At 37.5% G+C, this 24,106-nt stretch overlaps 2 protein-coding genes and 1 non-coding gene across 4 annotated transcripts; all 3 read right to left on the bottom strand.

Moving 5' to 3' along the window:
* Nucleotides 1–4,408: 4,408 nt before the first annotated feature.
* LOC121238024 lies at nucleotides 4,409–4,538 on the bottom strand. Its single transcript, XR_005935069.1, has one exon. It is a non-coding gene; the product is annotated as a U6atac minor spliceosomal RNA (small nuclear RNA).
* A 2,139-nt stretch (nucleotides 4,539–6,677) lies between these two features.
* Nucleotides 6,678–8,054, bottom strand: LOC121237208 (30S ribosomal protein S21, chloroplastic-like). Its single transcript, XM_041133837.1, has 2 exons — nucleotides 7,324–8,054; nucleotides 6,678–6,958 (listed from the first exon to the last, which is right to left on the bottom strand). Exons 1-2 carry the CDS (start codon nucleotides 7,749–7,751, stop codon nucleotides 6,844–6,846), a joined length of 543 nt encoding a protein of 180 aa, XP_040989771.1. The 5' UTR covers nucleotides 7,752–8,054; the 3' UTR covers nucleotides 6,678–6,843.
* A 472-nt stretch (nucleotides 8,055–8,526) lies between these two features.
* On the bottom strand, nucleotides 8,527–23,509 carry LOC121237207 (telomere length regulation protein TEL2 homolog). 2 transcript variants are annotated; one of them, XM_041133835.1, is made up of 13 exons: nucleotides 23,243–23,508; nucleotides 22,702–22,730; nucleotides 22,504–22,606; nucleotides 21,663–21,834; nucleotides 20,778–20,954; nucleotides 20,359–20,519; nucleotides 17,437–17,713; nucleotides 16,017–16,231; nucleotides 12,488–12,586; nucleotides 11,866–12,395; nucleotides 10,046–10,815; nucleotides 9,518–9,716; nucleotides 8,527–8,915 (listed from the first exon to the last, which is right to left on the bottom strand). In XM_041133835.1, the coding sequence occupies exons 1-13, from the start codon at nucleotides 23,409–23,411 to the stop codon at nucleotides 8,748–8,750; spliced, it is 3,069 nt and encodes a 1,022-aa protein (XP_040989769.1). In that variant the 5' UTR covers nucleotides 23,412–23,508; the 3' UTR covers nucleotides 8,527–8,747. The 2 variants fall into 2 exon arrangements, with proteins under 2 accessions (XP_040989769.1, XP_040989770.1); XM_041133836.1 differs by lacking the exon at nucleotides 8,527–8,915 and having other exon boundaries at nucleotides 9,672–9,792; nucleotides 23,243–23,509.
* Nucleotides 23,510–24,106: the final 597 nt, after the last annotated feature.

Raw genomic sequence — 24,106 nt, 5'->3', positions numbered from 1 at the left:
AAGTTATTATTTTAATAGTTTAGATAAATTTATGCATAATCTAATATGTGATTTATATGAAGTATATTATATAAACCAGCCGAGATAACATATTCAGTCAGTTTTTAACAACAACTTTCAAGAGGCTACTGCAAATGCTCTAATAAAGTATCATTTTCCATCAACATTTGAATTTTTATATTTAAAAAATTGATAAAAATATGAAAAGTATCATATTTATAAATAATATAGAAATGTGACATCTAGTATTACTTATCAAATATTGATATAACATAAATTTGAATGTTGTGTTTTACCCATTGACTTATAAATAGAATTAAATTTTTCAAAACATCATACATTGCAATCTATACCATTTTCCTATTTTATTTAAGAGTAATGTTATATTCCATACTTCCATCCTATGTTCATCCCACTATGTAAGATGTTGCATATTTATTATAATTAGATGATAAAGAATTGTCTAATAAAGGATCATTCAATAGTGATAAATGTGTCACATATTATATAGTAGAATAAGAGTGGATGATAATGTGGTATATAGAATTTTCTTTTATTTAAATATTTTTCTTTCTTATTCTTCCTTTTTAATGTTTACTATGACGTAAATAAGCCAATCTGTAAGCATTCTTGTGATTTTCATATAAATAAGATATTGCTTTTGGGATAATGATAGGCTTACTATCTCCTATTACCCGTTTACTACTCATTCTTATTTTTTTAAATTTATTATTATTATTTTTATTTAATGGTTAAGAAAGTGACTATTAGTAAAATTATCAAATACACTATAAAATAGTATACGGATAGTAGAAGGTAGCAAGTTTAACATTATCCTTGTTTCTAATGGTAGATTGACGGTTCAGATTATTCCCCCACACGCTTCACTACCCAACCGATCTTACATGCTGTGAGTCACTCTGCGTGTCAAACTCTCTCACACGATTGGCCCATCAATGGCGAAACGAAAGAGTAAGCTCGTTCCAAAAACAATCTCAATCGACAGCGTTATTTAGAATTCAGGTAAAATCTTTCTCTGTTGTTCGATCACTTTCCTTGTTTGGTTTCCTAGAACAAGCCAGAAAAGTTGGAAAGTTCTTCGTGTAGTATGAGAAGTGAGAACAGGAAAGCTTGCTTGATTGATCGTGCAATGTCGTTGGATGATACGGGTCTTACATTGAATTGAAGGAGATTTTCCGATAGTCTCTTTCATTTTTTCTTTTGCTTTGTACCAAGCAAAGTATTAATTAAAACATCTGCCCTTCTGCAACTTTGTATTTGCAACATCTCATGAAGTCTAACAATTGTTCTTGTTTTGGACGTGTTTTGTACGTATCAAGAGGTCTTCTTGGACAGCCGGGGGTGGATCAAGGGACCTGCAACATACAAATATAGAAAGGCTTGGGGGTGGTCAAGGACCCTCCAATGCTTAAGTTAGTTTCCTTTTTAGGAATTGTTTTATTTCCCCTCCAATTCCGTGAGTTTGAACATACCTTGAGTGGGCTTTTATACTAGATTTGGTGTGTTGTTGTTTCCATTCCCAATGAGCTGTCACATCGTGCCCCATGCTTTATACATGTGAATCAGTTAAGGGGTGTGATACCTTGGAGGAAATGATTAATGCAGCGTTGAGCTCTGACATAAGCCTCAACGCCCTCTCAATTAGGGCCAACGAGCCTCATCTCTCTCTTTTTGTGGAGAGAGCCATGGTTGCTCTTGCAGTACACATCCATACAGTTGCTGCTTCATAGCCATCATTTCAGTGGCTTCTTAGCCTGCTATAAGGGCGCCCACTTTTGTTTTCCCAGTGTAGAAGTCATGGTTACCTCTTCCACACACATTTCCTAGCAGCTGTTTTCTAGGGACTTGAGGAGCTTGCATTCCCTTGGCCCGTCCTATTGGCACCCACATTCCTTTTCCTAGGGAAATGGTGGTTATAGCTTTTTCTATACGCTTCCTGGTAGCCACATGCTAGTGATGATTCAAGGCAGCTGGCAGGTCGGAGCACGTCACCCCTGGCCGCTTCTGTCGGCGTCTCATTACCTTAGGCTAGGCCAAACGGACCTCTTATTTGTGAGATGAGCCCATCAAAGACTATTATCTTCGCTTTGCCAGAACGATGGGCCTCCTTTGGCCCGTGGGGCCTTTTTATCCTCTCCAGTCCTAATACTATCACTTTGGTCTGTGATATGAAAAATTTATAGGTATCCCATACTTGACGTCGTACTCTCATCCTATCGTAATATGCCATGTAATTAAAATGGCTTAAATAAGCATCAATTAGAATTGATAGGGCATCCTTTAATATGATGAGAGTCCCACATGTATAATCCTATGATATAAGATATGGACATGTATCTTCAGATGATATGTTAAGTAAGTTACAGTCATACAACTCATACTGATATGGACCCGGTGGTGTTAAAGGTTTTTGAACCAATTTTTGAATGGGCTGAGAAGAAGAGTAAGGGGCTGGCTATTTCGAGGTGGCTGGACCTCCCAATTTACATACAAGATGAAAATATTTTGAGAGATTTTTTTTTTTTTTTTTTGACAATATATTCACCATACATTGGGCTGTTATTAGAGAAACCCTTACAAGAGAAATAACCATATGTGGCAATTATTTTACTTGATCGACGCAATTTATTCAAAAGGAAATTGTTGGCTAGTAGAAAATCTTGCTAACTAATTTAAGCTAATTAAAATATTGATATAATGAGTATATCATTAGAGACATTATATTATTTAATATCTAATTCAGGTGCATAACCATGCATTTTCCATAGTTCTACGTGTTTGACTTCCCCTCCCATGTCCCTGCGAGAGAGAGAGAGAGAGAGAGAGATTTGATTGTGGGATGATGTCATTTAGAAATCTAATATTGTATGCGCTTCAAGTACAGGTGGTTTGAATACATGCCATCACTTTTGTTCTTTTAGGGACGTTGAAGGGATTGTTCTGTTAGATATGTGCTTTTAGAGCACTGATTAGTTAAAGTTAAAAAATGTTTTTTTTATAAATGTAAGAGAAATTTAATTTTTGATTATTTTATTTATATAAATTTTTATATTGGAATATCTATTTTTTCATTATATAATAATAAAATAATATAAAATGAATTTAGTTTTGGTTATTCACATCAAATCTCCACATTAGATTACACATTTATTCATTATATAGTAATGAATAACTAATAATTTTAAAAATATTCAATTTTTTTAATTATTAATTTATTTTATTTTATCATATTTTACTATTCTACCTATTATATATTAATTAATAATTATATTCTTATTAAATTAATATATCACTAACTCAAATTAATATATCTATTGTGATAAAATATGTGATAAAAAGAAAGAGAGAAAGAAATAATTAATAAAATATATATTTGATGTATGTACAGTAACTTTCAAATTTAGAAAAATTTTTGAAAATCACTGTAGCTAAATTTCAAACATAATTTATTGTGAGTATATTTTACTCTCTAATAACTAAATACTCGGATTTAACTTTTAACTAACCCAATAAGAGGCTCTTACATTGGTTTGGAGAAGCTTGGATAATTTCAGCCTGGTGTCAATAGTTGGTTCGCCTTACCCTGTATCTGTTTTGTTGATTTTGAAACTCTAGAAGGAAATGTATATATAAATATATATATATACATATATATATATTTATATATATATTTGTCTCTGGTGTTGCTAAAGAAAGAAATAGTGAAAAAAAATAACGTTGAAGAAAGTTTTGAAAATTGTTTTTGTATATTCTCTGTGTACATAGGCTATACTTATTTCATTCGTATTAATAAAATTCACCTTTTAATTATCAAAAAAAAAAGTTTTGAATTTGATTCATTTTTTTCCAAAACCTTTTTGTTTATATATGTTGGACTTCCTCGTGGCTTTTGTTCCTCTAAATTCTTGAAATATTTATCTTTGTACTGATCCATGGGAGACTTTATACTCTAAGAGACTGAGCTTTGGCCAAATGGAGTACCCAACATATGTCTGAATATACTTATCAAAAAAGCATGTCACAGTGTCGTGAAAGTTTTGAGTGAAATGAATTTTTTTCCTTAATCGTAGGAACCAAACTGAGCAAAGAAAGTTTAGCCGGTGCTTCTAGATTTGAATATACAAAATCATATTCTCTTGTCTCATCTCATTATTATAATTTTTAAAAATTTATATATAAAATATAATAAATAATTCAATTTTTTTAAATTTTAAAATAAAAATATTATTTAAAAATTATATTTTAATAATATTTTATTTAATTTTCAACAAAACATCACATTTCATCTCATATAAACTGCATAACCAAACTGGGAATGTTTTTGTCATACTTGTAGAAGACTGGTGTTGTGTCATGATTCATGATTAATGAAGTTTTTTTTGTAAGCAAAAAATTGGGCATAAGATCCACCATAGAAGTTGGGAAGCCTTAACCGTATGTGTGGTAACAGGTAAGCCCGGAGGTTGTTGCCGTCCCTGTCAGGGGAGATGCCAACCATCTCTCCTTTCTACGAACACCATGATTAATGAAGTTCTGATGAATGAACTTGTTTTGCTGTGACAGAGGTTGTAGGTCATCAAATATCAGAGCATGCTATGTCTTTGCATGAAAAGATGACTAAAGAAGAAGCTGAAGACAAAAGTAGTAGTTTTGCATTAAGTTACCCATGGGTTTTAGTTCGCTTTCCTCAGCGTCAGCAATTAAATAGGAGAGTTAAGCCTAGAATGCTATCGCAGAGCAGAAGAAGCTAGATAGTGGAGCTTTTGAATCTCACATTGGGTGAGTCATAATCTCACTTGATTTGCGATGAGAACAATTGTGTCAAATGTCTTGCCTGTGTTCTGAATAAAAGTGTTTGACATGTATAGGAACTTTTGGGGGGAGCTTTTCAGAAGATAAGAGGACCTCCTTTGCTTACCTTGGCTGCTTATGGTTTGCCTCGTATTTGAAACCACCCTATAAAGACAAGGTGCTAACATGGATTTGTTTTTGTTCCTATTATTTGCCTCGTAAGAAGAAGCACATTTTTTCCAAGAAATATGTTTTTGTTCCTATTATTTGCTGGAAGGTTTTTCCATAAACTTGACTGGCTTAACATTTTGTTTCTTTTTTCTTTTTCTTTTTTTGATGTCGGGAACCCTCCAAGGCAGGACCCTTCGGACCCATCTTTGTAGAATAGACCTCGGTCTCGTGCACCGCACCCTCGGAAGTTTTCTTACACGAAACTGGTTAAATCGCTGGCTTTTCACCAGAGGTGTGGCCCCAAATGATTATTTGCACTCATAAAGTGTTGAACCTTAGACCTTGAAGGGAGTAATACCCTAAGATCAAGGCCTTCACCACTTGGGCCGGTTCGGTTATTAACATTTTGTTTCTTGCCAATGCTTGGAACTTTATTTCATGTCTTGTTTCTTTTCCATAGAGATAGGACTGGATTTTATTGTTTGAAATACCCATTTATTTAGGAGTCACTGGAGCCTCTTGATCTTCTGCCACTTTGGTGAGAGCTTGCAATCAAAAACCAGAACACCGTGCATGCTATTGCTGGATTCACTTGAAATGGGGAAATCCAAGGTGGCTTGAACCAAATATAAGAAAGTACGAGTCTAAATAAACCCTGCCTCCTTGTCTCTTTCTGTAATACACTGCAGATGAAAAAAAAATGGTTTACTCCCGAAGGCTTGGATAGCTTCTGCCAGAAACTTGACTCCTTCAAGAAAGGAAAGAAATGTGTGTAAGCTTTGGTAGATGAATGACACACAGCAACTAGCAAGCACCTCTCGTCTTCCACACCGCCCTCCAAAAAATAGATTAGCAGTGAAAACAATGACAAATAAATAGGCTCTGCTAGCGGATTACAGATTGCTTGGTTTAGGTTTACTGTTGCGAGGCAATTGGCTTGTCCATAGATTTAATTCTAGGTCGTGTTTTGTCAATGAGGTGCATAATAAATACATATACCTTGTAGTTAACGGAGCTGAACGTTTTGACTTGCTGTTTGGCTTTTTATGTTTGTTTCTTCTTCCCTTTCTCGTGTTCCTGTAAAACATCTCTCTCTCTCTCTCTCTCTCTCTCTCTCTCTCTCTTGAAAGAACATGATAATGCTGGATATAGTTCCATCAACAAAGCCAAATAGACGTTGACCATGTAGGTAGGGGACGATTTGTGTTTTCCAGAGAAGATAATTATCATTTGTGAGCTTGACAGTAACGAGGCTTTGGATGTTTACGGGAGAGACAGTTGGAAGGAGGTGAGCCATAGTGGCGGATTGGAAAAAAAAACAGAGGTTACGTTTAAGCTCTTGATACCATGAAAGAACACGATAATGCTGGGAAACTCTCGCGCATTTTAAAGCGAGAGATCTCAGTTTATATATCAGTCAAAATTCCAAGTATACAACGCTAGAATCTTGCCATAGCAGATTTACAGGAACGTTAAAAGGAAAGATGTAATTGAGGCATTACACAAGGAATGAAAATATTTTCAAAATGATACAGACATCCGCAAATCATGCTGGAGTTATAATCAATCTGGGCTGTCAACGTTTGGGTTGATTATTTCCTTAATATCTCTTCTATATTCTGTAATCCGCTATCATGTCAAATAGACAGCTGTTCATATCATGCCATTGATGTAGAATGTGTGTCCTCCATATTGCTTTCAAATAAAAAATTTCCCCAAATAGACAGCTAAATACAATATACAAGTCTACATAACAACAGGTTGAACTACAAGCAGCTACACAAAAGCACTCTCCTGAACATTAATGGAGTCAAAAACCAAAGCCTCTTCGAAAACTTCATTCTTCATTGTCATCCGGCATCAACAGTATGGAAGATCTACTTCATAATCTTCCCAGTTATCATCTTCTTCCTCGTTCTTTTTCTTCCTAGGTGTTTCCTGTTTAGCCTGCATCAGATCTCTTGGTTGTGGGCGCCTGACATTGAGTATGGCATATTAGAAGGGATATAGAAACAGAATACTTCCAAAATACAGGACTGGTTTGTGAAAAAAAAATGAATAATTTGGTAGTTGATGCTGCGGTGCTAAAAGACCAACATATAGACAAGCCAAGATCATCACACAGAACAGGTTCTCAATAGCAAGAAACCGAGGCAAACCGAGGCTTGCTCTGTTTTAATTGCACCAAGTGGAATGCTTTTATGTTCTGCTCTGTTTTTAACTCTTGCGATATCATGAATTTGATACTCCGTCGCTCAAGGAATAAACGACAAAGCTTGCAGTCAAATAGATTGCAATTTTACTAAAAAATATACATATAAATTGAAAGGGGTAAAGAACCTCTTTCGGTTCCTTCTGGCAGCCTGACGTGCCTTCCTCTTCTTCTTGTCCTGCTTGTTCTCAAAAAACCTTCTCCGTTTACACTCTTGGATCACGCCGGCCTTCAAGACCTCCCTCCTGAACCGGTTCAGCAATATCTCTTCGGGCTCGTTCTCACCCACTATGATTTGGACGTTGTACGAAGATTTGAAGAAAAGGGTGTTCGAGTGCGCGAGTGCAGGGTACAGTGTGGGGATGACGTCGTAATCGTAGGTTGAAGGAGGAGCGAAAATTGTGGGGTCCCGGGTGGCCACTAGGGGGACCCACCCAGATGTGGGCTTCTTGGGAAGATGGAGATCCGAGGGTGGTGGTCGTGCGGTAGTGGTTGGTGGTTTCGATGGGAAGAGGATGGAGAATAAGCGTTGGAGTTGGAGAGACGCGGCAGCCATGGCTATGGGCTATGGGTCGATGACGACCTTCGGAGAACGCAAGAACCAGACTCTTCTTTCCAAAGATGGTGTGCCAGTGGGGTCCAACCAAAAAAAAAAAAAAACATTTAAAAAGAAAAACACAGAAACTCGCAACGAGATCCCACTTCAGAAGTAGAAGTTTGTAGGTTCAATCACTGGATCAGATTTCCACGAAGCCAAATGGAGTTGAGAATTTTGGAGGGTCTGCATTTCCTATAAGCAAAAATTTATTTGGGAGAATGGAATCCTTCACTTTTGCTAATGATTCGAATAGGAACTCTTGGTATGTATATAGGCCGAAGTCTCTCCCTCTCTTTCTCTCTCTCTCTCTCTCTCTATATATATATATGCTCTAGCTTCGCTAGCTGCACGTTAGGGACGAACATGGCTGCCCGTGCATCAGTCAATGCATCAAGAAACATGGCAGTTGATGTCCCATAAGCAGTGTCTGGTGCGCGCCAGAAATTTTGAACTGAATGATGAACATTCTCTTCTAGAAGAGAAGCATAGAAGCATTACAGGTCGAGCTGTAATACTTGGTTCTTGCTCATATTTTTATTAAAGATGTCTTGTGAAGTAATCTCAACGTTTATAGTGCTTGAAATTGATCTATTTTAGAAATATAAAATGTAGGTGCTATAAAACTGATTTGTCAATAACAAAGATGCAAGTCTGCTACTTGTAGATCGATAATCATGTGCAAAGACGGGCATCTGCCTAGAAAAAGGAAGGCACGAAAAAGTTATAAAGAGCCTAGAATTAAAGCATTGGGATTGTACAAAAAGAGCTTACAGTGTAATATAAACAAACCAATCATTCTAGATATTTTAGGGTGTAAGTCACGCACACTTTCTGTAAAAGAAGTAGGGTTCACTTTTAAAAAAATAAAATTTTCATATAATTCTCATATATACCTACTTTGTTTTAAAAGAAGTACGCGAGACTCTATATCTTAAAACTGCAAATATCATTTCTTTAAACAAAATCAATATTCCCCGCGTGAGTGGGGATTTTGATTGTCCCCTGGGATAGATTGGAAGGGAGACCAACGCTCCTTGTCTTGAACGTAGTTTCTACTGATTCTAGCGCTCGGGAAGCTCGGAAAGCCATCTCAGAATGTAGTTGGAGACATGTCATAGCCATCTGAGATAAACGTACACAATTGGTCAATTGGGCTTGAAAAATAATTTTGAACAATTTCATAGCAAATGCAATGAGAAGGAAACAAAAATTGGGCGGTGGGGGGATGATATCAGCAAGAAAAGAAAGACCTATAATACAACTACTACTTGTATTATAGTTTTTATTATAGTTGCAGGATTGCCATGATGTTTTTTCCCCAGTACCCACAATCAATTTGAACCAAAACTTCATTAAGATTTCACGGCGGAATTGCATATGCATTGCCCAGAAAATCTACCAAACTCAACAGAGACGAATTGTTTAATCTTCATAATACGTAACCCAAAATCATCATGGACAAATAAGAGCATCTAAATAGTGAACTAAGTTAGGATGGGAGATTCATGAAGCATTAAATTCATGAACATAATGGTATTCGACAAATCTGCTGGACATTACATCACCAGCCGGTCTTTAGAAAATGAAGAAATGATTTTTGCAGAGTTCATTTTCACAATATTCAATTTAGCATATTCCTCTTTATTTTGCTATTTAAATAGCTTCAGAGACATCAATCAGAATATGAAGAAGTAAGGATGAATTCTGAGCCTTTTATTGCTTACCGTATAGCACTCTCTGTCTGTGTCTGACTCAACAACATGAAGGGCCCATATGCGAACCCATTCAAGCCCTTTAGAAACTTCAAGATTTCCTTCAACCAAGGAAGATGCTACGTAAGAGGGATGAAGTGCTACCAATATGCATGAGGCAGCAAAGAGAACAGCTCTTCTAACATATGCTTCCTTGTGATGGCTTACCTCCCTGCAAAATGTTAACACCATAGCTTCAGGGACAGATGAAAAAAGCATGCCTTCCCACCAATGGTTACACAAGTAATCTGATACACAAAAAAGAAAAAGAAAAAAAGGTGAACCTGCCATGAAATAATTACAATGAGCCACAATTCAATCTCCCAATTGTGACTTCTAAGTCACTTGTATAAACAGAAACACATATGCATGCTCGAGCACCAGATCAAATAGACATTTCTACCCAGCCGTTAGTTATTTACCATCTCTTATGAAGTCATTCTCTAGGTTTGCATCGTATCATTAAGACATATTGAAAGCTGGTTCTTTTAGTTCAAGTACCTCGATCTTAACAAGTCTAGAAGAGGGGGAGCCAATGCAGATGCTTCTGGGTGCATGGCTGCGCATTTCATACAAACACCAAGCATATAGATGAGTTTCCCAAGGACAACAAAATCCCTATCAAGCAAGTCAACACCATGCCTTTTCTTATCAAAGCCTTGCATGGCAGGAAGCATAAAGGCTGCTGCATACACAGGAAACTTATTATGGGACCATTCCATCTGGTTTTCTTGTACACTTGATGATCTTAGGCTCCATCGGCGTGTCTTCCCTCTCTTGATCTGACCTGATTTCGAGGGAAGTTCCCTCTCATAACGACTCAACCAGTTCAGTAAAGTTCCCGTTTCTGAGATCTCTTTCCAGGAAGTAGCTCCAGGAGGCCCTGAGCCACTGGGCAAGAACCATGGTTGACTCTCTGAAATGCTTGTTATGAGCGACCCTGTCCGATGTTTAGGTTTCACAGTTTTAGCATTAGCAAGTTCCTGAGCTGCATCAGTCATGACATCAAGAATCATAATGCGCTGGCTGATATCTACATTTGGAGAATATAATAGTTTGTTTAGAGTATCTAGAGATTCAAATGGACATGTGACAAGCAAGGCAACTAATGCTCTCTGCCTCTTGTCTTCGGCTGATTCTTCCTCCCCTTCAACAGCTAAGTCAGAGCAACGAACCTGTACAAGTGTTCTTACTAGATCACTAGCTACATGCCTAAGTTCATCAGGTGATGCACGCACAAGATTTTCAGCAACATCAAGAGCCCTCTCCACCTGCAATATAGAATAGGAGCAAATAACTATCAAGGCTTGTAAGTAATAGGTTGCACACCCAAGAAGAATGCACCAAAACCTACTGCTCTAGGTAACTGCTACCACTTGGTAAATTAACTCTATTAAAATCTCTTATAGGATGAGGGAGAAATGAATGGGTGGCAAATCATGTTAACGGATTGTGTTCATGTCGTGTCAAGTCATGTACATTATATAATATGGGTCAACTCGAACACGACCAGTTAAGCTTAACGGGTCAAATTTCAAAATCCTAACACAACCCATTAAAATAACAGGTTGACACAATACGACCTATTTTGACCTGTTATAAATTAATTAAAAATATATCGACACGACAAAGCCCATTTCGACCCGTGTCAACCCATTTATGTAAATGGGTTGAATTGACCCAAATAATCCATTTAATCTGATTAACATAATTTCACATAAAAAGTTAAAATCACAATACCTCCAAAAAATATAAAACTAACTACATAAATCCAAAATTACAATCCAAACAATAAAAACGCCAAAATTACAATCCAGAGGAAGTGTAGTATGGGAGGCAGTCGTGACTCATGAGAATTGACTCAACTAAGAACTGAGAGAGAGTGGGGGTCTAAAAGAGAGTTAGGAAATACAAAATAGGGTTAGGGTATTTTTGTTTTTAGGTTAAAAAATATATCATTGTAATTTTGATTAAAAACTTTAATGGGTCTGAACGGGTCACTAATGGGTTAAGTGGGTTGACCCGTTAGTGACCCGTTAATGTGAATCGGGTCTTAACGGGTCAACCCGTTTTTATCCGAACCCGTAAACATCATACCCAAACTCATTAATTTCGTGTCCTATTCGTGTTGGGTTAACAAGTCGTGTCACATATTGTCACCCCTAGAAATGATTAGTAAACGAGAAATTTTAAACCCCACCCCCAAAAAAACTGCAAATTGCAGAGGAATGTGGATCTATCGGAGACCACAACTGAATTTTGGAAAATTTACTCAGAAGAATCTTTTGAGAAAAAATGACTGATGAACTTAAATGTCTTACCCCATCAGCATCATCAGATTTCCGTAGTGCCCCAACTACATCAACCAACTGTGAGAATTTTCTTTTAAGATCTGTGTCGTCATCTGACAAGTCATATGGCTGTAAAGATGAGTCACTCGAGGATTCAGAATTCTCACTCACATTATCATCATCATCATCTATATCAGAGACTGGTTCATTATTCAGTGTCACAGGATCAATGATCTCATCTGGATCAACAATCTTAAATTCCGATAACTTCTTGGTTTTATTCTTCACATTTTTGCTCATCCCTCTGTTGGCTGTATGGTTGAAGTCACTTTCTGGTGCCAAGATAGATGCTTTACTTTTCAGAACATCTTTTTCTGTGCAATCTGAAGTATCTAGATTTCCTTTGTCAGGGGTAGCCAACCCAAACTCCCAGTCAATAATGTCACCACTGCAGCTATCATCAAGGTATAAAGGATTTTTTGGGTCAATTACTTTAGAGAACACTAAAGCCACGCCACTAGCCATTTTGCGAACTAAATGATTAGGGCTCTCCAACCTACCTGCCAGCAATAAAAACAACATGTAAGAGGAGGAATACCAGCAAGTCACACTGCAGGGCACACAAAAGATAGAATGTGGAACAAGCATCTACAGCTAACTCCTTGAAGAATCAAGTGCATCACATCTTTAGTCTCATCCAGTTCTTCTTTAGACATCTTCTCCAGGGAAAGGCCCACGGCTGCAGAAACATCTAAATTAAATCAAGGGGCAACAGAATTTGAAACGGATGTCTAATAAAAGATGAAGATTCCTGTAATGTGACAGGGTGTGTTACAGAACAATCAAATTGAATAAAGGTATGATAAATGTTCCTTCTAATTAATGTTCAAATTTAGATGTTGTAACGCTCCAATGAAATGCCCAAACAACATGACCTATTCTCCAAAAGGACTAGTCAATGATACAATTGGAGTCTCATTGGAACATTATAAAGAGCAAGAATTTTTCCTTCCCGAGCAATGTAGGATCTCATACACCACCTACCCTTATCCTTATCGTATGGGGTATCACAATCTCCCCCCCCTTAAATTCCCAACGTCCTCGTCGAGCCCATCCTTCGTAAGTGGCATGGATCAAGTCCCACATTTCTGTTGGGATAGGCTCTGATACCATTTGTAACACCCCAATAGAAAGCCCAAACGACATAGCCTATACTTCCAAATGACTAGTCAATGATACAATTGGAGTCTCGTTAGAACATTATAAATAGCAAGAATTTCTCATTCTCAAGCAATGTGGAATCTCATACACCACCTACCTTTATCATTATCATATGGGGAATTTAAGGGAAATAGATTGTGATACTCCATATGGTAAGGATAAGAGTAGGTGATGTATGAGATCCCACATTGTTTGGGAAGGAGAAGTTCTTGCTCTTTATAAAGTTCCAATGAGCCTCCAATTGTATCATTGACTAGTCTTTTTGGAGTTAGGCTATGTGGTTTGGGCCTTCTATTGAGACGTTATCCCAACCAGAAATGTAGGACTTGAGCCGTGCCATCTACGACAGACTGACCCGACGAGGACGTTGGGAATTTAAGAGGGGAGATTGTGATACCCCATATGATAAGAATAAGGGTAGGTGGTGTATGAGATCCCACATTACTTGGGAATCAAAAGTTCTTGCTCTTTATAATGTTCCAACGTGTGACGCCCCGACTCCCACGTACAAAAACAAGGGAATCGGGACGTCAGGATGCTGACAACACGGTCACACATCCCAACGAAATGTGCTCAAGTGTGTGTGTAACATGCAAAGGTGCACAATAAAAGTCGCAGCGGATAATATAAATAAGTCAACTAAGTACCAGAAATTTAAATACAAATATTCAACACAATTTATCTTTAAAAATTATACAGTCATCCCAAATATAATACAAAAGGTAAATACATAAATTGATGATAAAAACATAACTCACTAAACAGGAGCAATCCCAGATCACTCCACCAACGGAGCCAAGCTAAGGCTCGTCATCATCAACTGCATCAAAATCTGCGATACCATAAAATGGTACCACAGGTAAGTATAAACCAAACAACTCTCGGGATAAAAATACATTAATGCAACCAACAATACGACAAAATACATTTAGTCATAAAATGCCATTTTTCTCAGAAAAATGATTATTTCCAACACACGCCGAAAATTCCATTTTGGCCCAAAAATATAGTTTGTCATTTTTCCATAAAATGATTCACACAAACAACCCATTTATCGGACACTGTAGGTCGGAATCGCAGGCGGGACTCTACCACCATCCCTGCTTACCACCATCCCTACAGTTCCTTTACACACAATGAATACTTAACAGAGTACTGTAGGCGGGAATCACAGGCGGGACTCTACCACCGTCTCTGCTTACCACCGTCCCTGCTTACCACCATCCCTACCGCGTGCACCGTAGGCGGGAATCGCAGGCGGGACACAACCACCATCCCTGCTTACCACCATCCCTACCGCGTGCACCGTAGGCGGGAATCGCAGGCGGGATTCTACCACCATCCCTGCTTACCACCATCCCTACAGTCTCTTTTCCTTTTACTCACATGAGAATCCAATTTTCAATAAACACATGAACATGTATGCAATCATGCGAAAACCCAGTTTTCTTTACAAACATGATCATGCATGCAATATGCGATGTACATGAACAAGCCATAACCAACAACCAACAACCACAATTCACAATGCAAACAAACACACAACTCCGTCCACAATCCATCCGACCCCCGAAACTCCTCGGACTCAGTCCGGCAAAACAAACCAATTCACAGATAATATGTGTTAGTAGGAAAATATATTTAAATCACGAAAGTTATTTAAGGAAAATACTTACAGTGCAATATAACAATTTTCGAAGGATCACAAAGTTGAAAAATGCGACGTTTGAGCAACACCACAGTGTAAAATATACTGTGGCCGTGGGTCACAAATACCAACTTTCAAACGGAGGCAAACGAAGACCCAAGATTGATAGAGTAGGGCCTAGGGAGGTTGGTGAAGCCAATGGTGGTGGTGGTTTGCTGTGGGTGGAGCGGAATGGGCGGTAGAAGACCAAAATACCCAAATCGGAAATGTAGATAGTGGAGCTTCACCAGTGGCGGATCGGAGCTGGGGTTGGGTCCAATGGGTTGCTAAGAGGTCGAGGATGATGTGGTGTGAAGATGGTGGCAGGAGGTGGTGCGACGGCGGCGCTGGAACGAAAGTGACGCCGCTGCTTGAAGGGCTACTGGTGGTTAACGGCGGCGCAAATGGAGGTGAGGTTGGTGGGGTGAGGTCGCCGGCGGCAGGGGAACACAATGGGGTGGGCGGTGAAGGCCACCGCTGGCTCACGGCGGCGCTGGCGTGAAAGTGGCCTGCGGCTTCGTGGGGTGCGTGCGGGCTACCGGCGGCGAGGTAGGGCCTGGGATTTGGGGGGTGAGGTCGCCGGAGGGAGGGGGAGCTGGTCGGCTGGGCGGTGTCGCGCACGGCGGCGCGACGGCGGCGGGTTGGGTGAAGGTGACGGACGCACGGGGAGAGAGAGGGAGAGAGAGAGAACTGAGTTCGCGCGCACGGGGGAGGGGAGAAATAAGGAAGAAGAAAAAAAAGAAAAGAAAAGAAAATGAGAGGAAGAAAAATGGAGGGAAAAGAAATGAGGTCCAATCCTCATAACTTGGGTCACAAAAATGATCCAACGGAGATGATTTTAAAACCATAAGTTAAATAAAATAATTCAAACGCAATGGTAAAGTCAAATTGAAATAATTAAATCCCACAGTAATTAATTAAATATGAAAAACAATTTAAATACACAACAATAAATAAATATTAAGAAAGCACATAAAAATTAATTTTCATCAAATTAAAATCATAGAAATAAACTTACTAAAAATCCAACCAATTTTAAAATAAGAGGATAAATTTTTGAACAATAAAAAATAATCCTTCAGTAAAAATACACTAAAATACGGGGTGTTACACAATGGGACTCCAATTGTATCATTTACTAGTCCTTTTAGAGTATAGGCCATGTGATTTGAATCTTCCATTGGGGCTTTACAAAAGTCCTATTACACAAATTTGTACCAACAGAAAAGTGAGAAAGTTTGAGTGAGAGGGACAAAGTAATGACAAAGGATACAAGTTTGTTGCTCCATCGAGGCTGATTGCACAAACTCCTTTTTAGACCAGACTGCTAGCAGACGCTGCAAAGTGTCCACAAGACCACTTATACTATGACCTTTTGTTAGTGAATTAGAATCTGGTGGGCACTCTAGAACAGCAAATTGAAGGATCCATCGCAGGCAACAGATAGGAAATGTTTTCCAGAGTACAAATTTGTCAACAAACATGGACCTGAAAAAATACTACGAATATTAGATCTGGAGTCGGATTAACAAGACAGTTTGTATTTTCAGAAACAATGCACTCATTCCATGAGAGAGAGAGAGAGAGAGAGAGAGAGAGAGAGAGTCACTATCTCATTTAAAGAAAGAATTGCTGCTTCTGTATGATGAGTTAATTCAGGATAGAACACTTACTGGAGAATTTTATAATATCCAAGCTTAAACAGTAATTCATGAAATCAACGATATTTTAACACATTTCCTAATTGACTGGCATCCACTAGCATCCACCTATGTATGGCAACATTTCAACACCAATAAGCGTCTGCCTTTATTGACTACAAAATATGCAAAAAAAATATTCATGTTTTCACTGTTGTGGAACAAAAACATCCAAAGTTACTTCAGTTATTAACATGCACTTGAAGTTTCTTTCGTATAGAACCTAAACATAATTGCTCAATGTGCATATGTTGAATACACTAAAACCTAAATGACAAATAATATAAACCATGTAGCTGATGGCCAAGTTTTTTAGGGTTACCCATGTGCCAACACCCAGTTTCAATTTTTTTTCTATTCATGCCCACTTCAGTTACCCAAAAAAAAAAAAAAAAAAAAAAAAAACAAACCCTGCCTCCATATCGTTAGGCAACATCATGCTGATGTGTACAAATAACATAATTGCAAACAAGCCATGTAGTCAAAGGACCAAATGGAGAAAAGGAAATAGATTCTTCCTATTATATCAAAACACTCTTGACTCACAACACATTCTTTCAAATATCAAAATCGAAACGAGGTAGCTTTCTATGGTGGGACTCTCAAATATACATAGGCCTAGATCACAGCATTACAAATCTAGAAAATAACAAAATGCTATTACTCCATGCTGCAATGCAGTTTACATTTCATGTGAAGAAAAAATCGATTTTCACTCCTTTTAAATTCCTTTTTTTTGTGTGGAACCTTGCCAAAGTAGGAACCTTTGGACTGACACCTAGGAAGTAAGCCCCGGATACATGATTCAACCTGCAAGAACCATGTATCAGGTAATCCAAGGAACTCCTAATGTGAAACGAAACCTAGAATGTTCAAGTCTACACCCCCACCCAAACATGCCCTTTGACTACTAGGCCAGATGGGTACTGTTTTCAAATTCTAGATATGAAAAATGCCACGCAAATAACTTAACTACGAAGAATGGTCAATGACCTCACTGATGTTTGATGTCTAATTGTTCGATGAAACAAAAGCCACAAAATCCAGTAGGCTTCAACATCATTCGCATGTTCAGTTGCTAAATGATGCAGAAGCTGCTCAGAAATTCTTTCCACAGCATACACATCCTTGATAGCTTCAATCATCTTCAACCAAAACTGAGAACCAGGGTGTGCCTCAAATACATCAATAACAGCTGAATCAATATCTGCCGATAAAAGGCTCTGAACATGCCTGAGAATCCGCGGGGCTATTTCACTTAAAAGCACATCTGCAATAAAAAGCAAGTTGAAACTTTGGTTGTAAATTTAATCCTACCGGCTGAGCAAGATGGAATGGAAAATTATAGGAGAAGCTTAATTAAACCCAAAAGCAAATCAACCAAAAAGAGAAATGTGTTTTGAGAGTAGGACAGCCCCTCAGGGAAGCTAGTATAATCAGTTCGTGTGACTAAGAGACAGTTACCAGCTAAGGATATTGATGGCATTACCTGACAAGAGTAGAAACGTGTGATAGACAACCTACAGACTTAACGTGTCCCAGCCTTTTCCAGCAGCATTCTATTATGTAAAGTACAGTAGTTCCTTCCATTAAAAGAAGCAAAGTTCATATAGACAGGCCGAAATATTTCCATAGATTGTCCTTAAATACACCCAACGTCAAAACTTCTTCCAGTAATGACTTGTCCATGTGATTTAGTCAAGGCTCCGTTTGGATGCTAAGCATATCTCAGATGATCTGAATTTATCTGTAAATAGTAGTGAGTGAAGATGTTTGAGTGGGTTTTGTCGGTTTTGTGGGTTCTATTAAGATGTATTTTGATGTATTTAGATATATGAAGTAAGTTGAAATATGTTTAACTTTGTATAGGAAGTTGAAAAGTGGTGAATCCCATCAATAATTGATTTGTTGTTGTAGTGATGGAATAATTATTTTATTTATATGTTTTACTAATAAATAACAAATATTATAAGGAAATTCTCCCAATGTATTTAAAAATTAATTTCCCACATTTTTTGTCCCCAAATTTATTTAATTCGAATTTTCCAAAAATATTAAAAAATTATGAAGACAACATTCTCATTTAAAAATATTAAATGGAAATTTTTTATAAAGGTTTTCCCAATTCCCAATTTCCCATATCCCATACCCCTGACCCTGGACACTCTCCCCTGCCGATTTTTTTTCCCCCCCTCTTTTTTTTTTTTTTTTTTTTTTTGGTACAAGGCTATAGCTAATGGCTTCTCTAGAGCAAAATGTGGGAACCTCCTATAAAACAAATAAAAAACACCCAAGTCCCAACTGTTGTTGTTCCTCATTTCCCTGTCCATGCTTCATTCTTTGTTGTTAATTTTGGTGTGGATCTCTGTGTTATTCACAAGATTGAAGATTTGGGTTTGTTATTGTGTGTTTGCATATCCAGTCAACGGAGGTAGCTTTGATGAACAATGGAGCTTGATAATTTTCAAGAGAGGATGACGGAATGGTTTACAGCCTAGTGCTGCCGTTGAAGAACAGAGAAGGCACTGTGCAGATGAGCTTCCAGAATTTGGGGAAGAAGGGCATGAACTTGTGACGGGAAAGAGAGAAATGGTAGGGTGCCAAGAGAGAGAGAGAGAGGCTTCTACTGCTGTTGATGCATAGGAGACGGCATAGTGGGGAGAAGCATACAGAGGATTTGGGGACTAAGGGGTTAGTGTGAAGGGAAAGAGAGAGGTCGGGTGCCAAGTAAATTTCATTTTCTCTTCCCTCTTCGATTGCTCAGTGATTTGTCATGTCATAAACAGTGACGAAAAACATTTGAGATCACTTCAGTTGGGCTGACTTGTGTGTGTTTGGATGCTGAGTATAGTCTAATTTTCAAAAGTACCTGAGATCACCTTATCACCCAAACGGGCCCTAAGAGTATCTCAGATGATCTGTTCATAGTAGTGAAATAGTTTGTGAATAGTAGTAAAGTAGTTCGAGAATATCTTAGAATAGTTGTGTTCCCAAACAGACCCTAAACTGAGATTTCATGATAAGATAGGACTCAATTTAATCAGGCCTGAATTAACAAAACTTTTAGTTTACTTTTCTTTTCTTTTTTCTTTTTTTTCTTTTTTTTTTTTTTTATGCCGAGGAACCTCTCCAAAGCAGGACCCTTCAGACCCACCCCTGCAGAGTAAACCCTAGTCCCGTGCACCGCACCCTTGGAAGTTTCCCTACATGGAACTGGTTAAATCACTGACTTTTCACCAGAGTGTGGCCCCAAAGGATTGTTTGCACCCATGAGGTGTTGAACCTTGGACCTTGAAGGGAGTGATACCCCAAGACCAAAGCCTTCACCACTTGGGCCAACCCCTTGGGGTCAGTGAAAAATTTTTGATAAGTAGTTTACTGAAAAATTAAATGGTGAAACTTTTGCCATGATAATTAAAAGGAGTAATACTCATGTAATGATCTAGGGAAAGTGCTAGTCACATTTGCGCTATTGCCCAAAAAAGAAAAGTCAATTTGAAGCTTCCCTAAAATAAATTATAAAGTCCAGCTTGACCTAGTAAAGTAGCCAATATGGGACTTAGCACCCATGACTACCTTTTTCTTTTTTGATAAGTAGCACCCATGACTACCTTCATCACTTATCCACTACATCTGGGCTATTCCTATTCCCAAAGAGGGACATGGGTGTTACAACTCCATTATTTCTGTTAGTGTCCAATCATGTGCACTGCAATATGTTGAAACAGAAATCTTGCTTCTCACTTGTACGCGCGCGCACACACCCACCCACTCGTGCACACAAACACACACACACTCACCCACAAGTGCATGCACACATTCACATGCACGTCAAGATGCACGCGCATGCATGCTCTGCTCATACACGCAAACACATGGATATCATATTTTATCATTTAAAGATATTTAAGCTACCTGCAGATCCACGTCTACAAATGCGAGAAAATGTTTCCCCAACAAATTGCAAAGCATCATCCACGTCACTTTTACTGAAGAAAGCTACTTTATCCAGTACTTTCTCGTCCCTTTTTTCTGCTAGCGAAAGAAGTTGAATGGTAATCTGCTTGAAGAACAAACTATAGGATTCTTGTCAAGAATAAACAATAAGGTAAGGGCAGTGAGACAAAAATTTGATGCAATTTAATTATGGACGCAAAATGGCTAATCTTTTCCAATATAAGATTCGGAGAAATAAGAAAGTAAATACAAAAAGATTCAGATATATTAGTAATTTTAAATTCAACTTGCGAAAGAACAAATGCATTCAAGCACATAAATTACTAATACTTGAGCCCAAGAGATATCCAGCAAAATAAATAAATAAATAAGGATACTGTGAGGAAAGTGAAACTGGGGCTCTTAATCGTGCTTTATCAGGAATGGATGCAACTATCTGTGCAAGCCTAGCTACAATTGGCTTTGTCCGTTCACTTATAGAATCCTCAGACTGGCAAAATTCTCTAGCCATCTGGAGTATCCCATCATTTTCCAGCAAGCAGTGTACAAGTAGTCTGTCATAATCACCCAAAATGTAAACAGACTGACAATTAGTTTGGTATAATGTCTCATGGTACAACACAAAAACTAGCTGAACAGATAATGTGATCATTATTGCAAAATTCCATGGATACATAAAGTCCTAAAAGTTTGGTGCTTATATTGCTATCTTGGAACGCTATTGTATGGCATGCACATAAGTGATTAGTACCACTGACCATATCATGGATGTATCAGATGAAACAAGAGCACATCCTCAAAACATAGAGAAATATGTGTATAAACTAAATATGGGTGCTCTCCCCAGGGCACCAACTGGGAGTCATAGGTCGTAGAAAATTCCACCGGAACACACTTAACATGCTAGATTTATATCAAGTTCTTAATATGGCCATGATTCTTCAATTGCAAATGGATTGAAACTGGTAATAACAATAGATGCAGAGTTGAAATAGCATGATATACAATTTTAAACTGCAGTTTTACAAAGCCTTCTATGCATGGTGGAGACAGTAAATTTCCACAACCAACAAAACCTCAGGATTCTTCCACCAACTTCATATTGATTTGCAACAACCACGAAAAGTGGATTCTAATCAATTTTCTAATCAAGCATGGCAACCTGAACTGCAAAAGCTGTCTATAAAAACAACGGAATTTTAAGGAGGAAGATAACTGCAGTCTCGACAACTGTGAAATGTAAGCATGTATCCACCATATACCTTTCTGTATTTGAGAGGACATAATTAATATCATGGCCATCACTTGCATTCTGCTGTAGACAAGGAACCAAGGTCTGAACAACCTCACTGGAAAGCCCACTAACAAAGAAAACATCATAGACATGTACACGTGCTGAAAGGGGGAAACAAGCTAGCCAATTGGAAGCAACATCTGCATGCACAGCAATCCGTATAAAGAAATAAGGGGCATGCATCACAAGACTCCCAAGACAAGGGAAATACAGACCTAAATAGCAAAAAGAATGTCAAATCCTCATCAAGCACGAATGTAAAAGTCAAATACAATCTAATCCTAGAAAATAATAATAAGTTAGAATCTTGAGTTATAGAAACCTTCTAGTTCAGGATGATGATGGCATCCAAGGACTTGAGTAGCACGACTCTTTGCAACTTGTGAGTGTTTCTTTGCCCAACGTGGAACTTGTCTAAGTTCTAAAACTATTGGCTAGAATGGGAAGCCAGAAATGCCAGATATCATATAGATACATCATGATTTCTCAGGAAATTTCCAATTATTCTTTTCCAGGACAATCGAAAAGAAAATCTTTTCCATATTCCAACAGAGGAAAAAAAGCTAAATATCCCACTTTCCTCATTATATATTTTGTGTAGCTCAATTTATAATTTCATGGGCTTTATTATTTACACAAAGTCGCTTATAAAAACTATATATGTTTGCACAAAGTCACTAATCAAAAAAATATATGTTTGCACAAAGTCACAAAGTATATTGTATAGCCAAAGATAGAAAGACAACCACACTTGCACCCTAATCATGATATAAGTACGAGTCAATATAAATGTGATGCAAACACATTACCGAGCAACAGAACCCGTGCCACTGCCGGATATGCAGCACCGTGGTAGAATGCCTGCCACCACTCCCACCTCTCCTCTTCTGGAGGAACCTTGGCACTAAGGACCTGCACATATTACGAGGGGAAAATGTGAAGAACGGAAGTTTCAATAAAATGATCACAACGCACAACTTGAAATTTCCATATCAAATTGCTCAGACCTGATCTCTATAGCGCTGGTCAATACTACCTGCAATTCCAGAAGATACATAAAAATTAGCCAACTTCAAATGAATTCAACGTTAAAGCAAAACTGAAACAAAATCCGTATAAGATTAGGCCTCGTTTGGTTACACAAACTATCTCATCTCATCTAATCATTACAATTTTTCCAAATTCTTACACAAAATACAATAAACAATTCAACTTTTTCAAATCCCAAAACAAAAACTATATTAAAAAATTATATTCTATCAATATTTTATCAAACTTTTAACTTTCATCCCATTTCATCTCATCATATGTAATCAAACGAGGCCTAAATCCTTAACCATTCACCAGATTGCTATTTCAGTTAATTTTGTCTGATTCTATTTCCACGAAAATGTACCATCCTTCTAATGCAAATAGTCGAATTAGATACGGTTAAAGCGAGGAGAAGTTGAGAAGTTCAGGAAATTTCAGTTTGTTTGCCTGCAGGAATCCTACGAAAAAATAAAACGAAGCTGTAAATGGACACGTGAGCGGTCGGGGTGACCTGACCTGAGAGAAGAGAGGAATAATCAAGAGGGAAGAGAAGGACAGCGAGGGAGTGAAGTGCGCAAATGACTTGGTCGACACGCTGGGCGCTCCTTACGGTAGAGATTACTTCCCCGACCTTGCCGAGCACAGCAGCTTCGAGTTCTCTCCTTCGCTTTGAAGCGTCCTCCATTAACGATTCGGTTTCTCTTATGCTGCAAGACGACGATGAACGAGACTTTCCAGAATCGAAATTTTATTATACTATAGAGCAAACGCAATACGCAAAGGGCAAACTAAAAACGAAATTTTAGTTTTTATTTTTTAAGCAAACATTTCATCAATAAAAATAAGATAATTTATTATTATAATTAATATAGCCCGATTTGAATTTAAAATTTATTTTAACTCATCTTATATTATTATTATAATTTTTTTAAATTTTTATATAAAATATAATAAATAATTTAAATTTTTTCAAATTTTAAAATAAAAATATTATTAAAAATATTATTTTATTCAATTCATTTAAAATCATCTCAATTCATTTCTAAATCCAAACGAAGAATAAAGTGTAAATTAAATAAGAGTAATTTAATATATTTATAATTTTACTTAATTCTTTTGTCAGTTTTCTTTTAAAATTAAAATCTTGAATTTTAAATTTCATATGTTTTTCATTAATTTTTTTATAATTAAAATTTTTCTTTTAAATAACAAAATAGATGTTTAAACCAAAAAATTGAATATTCAATGAGTCTTGAGAGATACAAGTAGTGAATAATCTTAAATGGTAATTTTAGGCTGCATTTGATTGTAAGACTAAATTGAGCTCAATTGAGGTCAGTTTAATTTTAAACTAAATCTAACATTCAAATACCTAACTCT

The sequence above is a fragment of the Juglans microcarpa x Juglans regia genome, chromosome 6S (assembly GCF_004785595.1).
Source record: "Juglans microcarpa x Juglans regia isolate MS1-56 chromosome 6S, Jm3101_v1.0, whole genome shotgun sequence".
In the NCBI taxonomy this organism is placed as follows: domain Eukaryota; kingdom Viridiplantae; phylum Streptophyta; class Magnoliopsida; order Fagales; family Juglandaceae; genus Juglans; species Juglans microcarpa x Juglans regia.
The sequence above is the reverse complement of the archived record's forward strand: the minus strand, read 5'-3'. Positions and strand labels throughout refer to the sequence as shown.

Coding starts and splice junctions, on each gene's coding strand:
- LOC121237208 (XM_041133837.1), bottom strand. CDS start 7,751: ATGGCTGCCGCGTCTCTCCAACTCCAACGCTTATTCTCCATCCTCTTC. Junction 6,959..7,323: donor GCCAGAAGGAACCGAAAGAG/GTTCTTTACCCC, acceptor ACTCAATGTCAG/GCGCCCACAACCAAGAGATC.
- LOC121237207 (XM_041133835.1), bottom strand. CDS start 23,411: ATGGAGGACGCTTCAAAGCGAAGGAGAGAACTCGAAGCTGCTGTGCTC. Junction 16,232..17,436: donor AGACATCAAACATCAGTGAG/GTCATTGACCAT, acceptor GTATTTTTTCAG/GTCCATGTTTGTTGACAAAT. Junction 10,816..11,865: donor AATCTGATGATGCTGATGGG/GTAAGACATTTA, acceptor TCTATATTGCAG/GTGGAGAGGGCTCTTGATGT.